Raw genomic sequence first — 3911 nt, forward strand, 5'->3', positions numbered from 1 at the left:
TAATAAAATAAACTTGAAGTATACTTCTTTTTGGTAAGGGGAGTTTCGTCAAAGCTGACTAAAAGTGATCGAGGATGGATAATTTTTTCTTCAGGGCGAAAAAGGAAAATAAAAACTGAAACGTTTTCACAGAACCTTGCAAAAGCAGCGCGTTACAATGGTGAGGGAAAAGCTCTGTGTATTGCATGTAATCACATCCTTGTCAGGCATCTACATTGTCATCTGAGGAGATTACAAAGATTAAACGAGTGTTTTTTAAACTCTAAAACATGAAATGTGGAGTTTTCTGCTTTTGCCAAAAAAACGACTGTCGGAGTTATCTGCTTTTGCTATAAAAGTTTTAATATGTAAAAAACATACTTTCAATTAACTTTAATTTTGTAAATTACCTGTATTCGTTTAAGTTATTATTACTTAATCAAAACAACCCAACTGCAGCTTGATTGATACTATTTGGATTGCGCAATAAAAAAAACGTGATTTCTGAAAAAAACAAATGGAGTTATCGGTTTTTGCAAAGGAACTCTTCAATTATACAACAGACTCAGCTGATTAACCATCTGACTATTCATGTATTCTTGATTGCCACTTTGCTGTAGGGTTAGACATAGAAATTCATAGCATGATTAATGAGCTGTTTCTCAAATCAACTCAGTTCTGGTGGAGAAACTGAAGATGAGTTCAAGCATTGTGACTCATTCTGATTAATATTAAGTCATCATTTACTCACACCACACCGAGTGTTGTCAAAGGTCCCTTAAAACCTTTTTGACTATATATATATATATATATATATATATATATAACATTAGTTATATCTATATATATATTCATTAGTTTTAATGGGAAGTGTTTATCTTTCTCAATCTTACAGGAGGGAGCAGGTGAGGACATTCCCATCATGCTCCTGGGGAACAAGACCGATCTAGACGGACAGAGAGAGGTTCCATTAGGATTGGCTGAGAAATTAGCCAAGGTGAGTGAATCTGGGCCCTGGAGTGGCACTAATGGATCACCAATAAACATTTTAAGCATGGCGGTCTTGAAACAAACAAGTAAAAGAACTGACTCAGGGCTGAATGAGTATTCTGCAGGAAGTTTTCTGTCCTTTACATGTGCAGGTACAATACAAAGATGCAATATTATGTGGCTTCCTGTCCGTTACTGTTGCATGAACTCAGCAGATAAAGAACCACACTGAATGACATGCAGTAAGCTTTACTCATTATTCTAAAAGTACCTTATTTTGCCATTTTCTTTTCACTTTCAGGACTTTCAGTTAATTTTCTATGAGTGCAGTGCTTTTTCAAGCAACAATGTGACAGAGTCCATGATTCACATGGCAAGGTAAGAGGCTGTTAACCAATTTATTTTCTGAGTTCTTTTTAAAATGAGTATACAGAAGTATATATGTTGGTCCACTTTGCAGTTTAATCTGGCCAAGAACTACCCACCAACCATTGCTGTAGTTCCTTAAACAAAACTGAATATCTTTCAAACATTTCATGCCACCAACCTTAATTTGCAAGTGCTTTTTTAAGCACTATTGTAGTAGCTCGTACCTTGTAAGCACATCTGTTCTTGTATTGTTATTAACTAAAAGTTCGGTAATTGAAATAAAGCTGAAATAAAATATAAATATTAGATGAAAAGAATGTTGCCTTGGCAAGTAACTGAAATCAATTTAAGTCGAAGGACTAAACTGACTAAAACTAAAATCAAAAAATGAAAGCGATTTATAGAAGTATTTAAAAAAAATAAAATCCTAAAAATGATGAAAGCATAAAAATGACAAAAACTAAAAACATTATAAACACATTCAAAATACTGATAAATACTATAATAGTATATCAATTATTTCCACAAGCGTATTCCAGTTTTGAGTGCAATATACATTAGTACATGAACAGACTTTTAGCATAACAATTCTTAATGTCTTTCAATTGCATATGCAGCTGCATAAACAGCCAGGTTATTCCCAGTACAATTTTATTTTGGTTGTACTGCACCTTATAAGATGTGCTACTTTTTTACTCTCTGTTAGAGTTCTGAAAGACCAAGAGGACAGAGAAAAAGAGAAAACTGTGTCACTAGTAGACAGCCACGCTAAGAAGAAGTCCTGCTGCTAGTAGAAAATCACCCATAAACACTGCAGATCTTTCAAACCTTTTTGCTTCTGCATTTTAGTATGGTTTGGTGTTAATGCTGATCTGTTTTTCTTCCTCTTATGTTCCCGTTTTCTCTTTTTGTATGACCACTGTGGAGTTCAAATTGTTTGGTCTTTTTATATACCAGTACCTCTTTACAGTGTGAAACGGACCATTTTTACAATATCAATTAGATGTAGGGCTTTAAGTAGAGCACTATAGTTTTGTGTATTACTACAGTTGTCAAACGTTTCCCTATCAAGGCCATTTAAATCACACTATTGAAGTAAACAAACCTGTATTTTTGTATTGACAGTTGTTGTAATTTATCTTTTTAATATGAAGGTCTAAGAAAGTATATTTTAAATGAGCAAAATATACACGCTAGTTTGTTTACAGCACAGTCATTTGCACAAATGTATTATTTATTACTAATGATGAATTGACTTATTCCTTTATTATTCCTAGCAAGCAGACATATTGTGAAAAATGGCTGTAATCAGCATGAATATTTTTAATACACTGCCATGCAGCCAACATATGGTTTGCATAAGGATTCGGTTTTAACAGGATTTGGTGTTGTTCGCTTTACAGTACTGAATAAACCACTGATCTATTGAAATGGATTTAGTCTAATATTGATTTCAGATCACTTTTTGATTTGCATTTTATGTATTGTGGCAACAGTAATGTATGTGTTTATATATAGTCTGTATTTGCTATTTAATGCAGTCAGTGTTAAATCAGTTAAAATGTCTCACTGCAGTTGTTGATGTTCACACTTACCATAAATAATTAGAGATGCAGTAATAGTCCACTAGAGAGTGGATTTATGCACATTTGAGATCAGGCCTATGCTGTGTTTTCAGTAATCACAATATGATTCTTGATCTGTAACTTGAGTTTTCATATTGATTCACACATAATGTATCTATCACAGCTACTGTATGACCACTGGGCAGAATAACACTAGATTTAAGCCTAATTTCTCACTCATTTAGTCTTATATATGTTCCTGCTTTATGTACACGTGTAATGTGTAAATACTAAATAGAAATGTATTTTGAGTGAAATGTTAAAAATAAAGAATACCTTGTTTGCATTAATTCCAGTTTGTGCTTTCAGGGAAATAGCAAGAGGAGGCATTGCATGCCAGCTAACAATGAATTATATATTATATTCAGATATTTAAGGCTTTGTTCTGAAAGCTCAGCCTGAGGTTCAACAGGTTTTGCCAGTTTAAATAAACTCTTTAAGTGTTTTAAAATGCAATTGCAAAGACATTTCATCTTTTTTTTTTCTTGAAAATAAAAAAAATAACAGTATTTCAAGAGTGATGAATGATCTAAAAGTAATATCAACTGCTTTTTTTTTTTTTTTCTTTTTAGTCTGATTGTTTGATTGAACTGCCGGAAGACAGTCACATGCAAAATGGGATTAGAATTACAATATTACCTAATGGTTAGAGAGTCGGACTCGTAACCCAAGGTTGCAGGTTCAAGTCTCAGGTCCGGCAGGGATTGTAGGTGGGGGGAGTGAATGTACAGCACTCTCTTCCACCTTCAATACCACGACTGAGGTGCCCTTGAGCAAGGCACCGAACCCCCAACTGTTCCCTGGGCGCCGCAGCAAAAAATGGCTGCCCACTGCTCCGGGTGTGTGTTCACGGTGTGTGTGTGTGTGCACTTTGGATGGGTTAAATGCAGAGCGCTAATTCCTAGTATGGGTCACCGTACTTGGCCACATGTCACGTCACGTCACTAT

At 34.5% G+C, this 3911-nt stretch overlaps 1 protein-coding gene across 1 annotated transcript in view; it reads left to right on the plus strand.

Moving 5' to 3' along the window:
• The window catches only part of cracr2aa (calcium release activated channel regulator 2Aa), a 27272-nt gene extending 24028 nt beyond the window's left edge, over positions 1-3244 (plus strand). Inside the window, exons 16-18 of the mRNA XM_016274636.1 lie at positions 875-976; positions 1271-1347; positions 2045-3244. Of these exons, the coding sequence (XP_016130122.1) occupies positions 875-976; positions 1271-1347; positions 2045-2129 (264 nt within the window). The 3' untranslated portion in view covers positions 2130-3244. The remainder of the gene's footprint in view (positions 1-874; positions 977-1270; positions 1348-2044) is intronic.
• The last annotated feature ends 667 nt before the right edge of the window (positions 3245-3911 follow it).

Source organism: Sinocyclocheilus grahami, unplaced genomic scaffold (assembly GCF_001515645.1).
Source record: "Sinocyclocheilus grahami isolate Dianchi unplaced genomic scaffold, SAMN03320097.WGS_v1.1 scaffold88.1, whole genome shotgun sequence".
Classification (NCBI taxonomy): domain Eukaryota; kingdom Metazoa; phylum Chordata; class Actinopteri; order Cypriniformes; family Cyprinidae; genus Sinocyclocheilus; species Sinocyclocheilus grahami.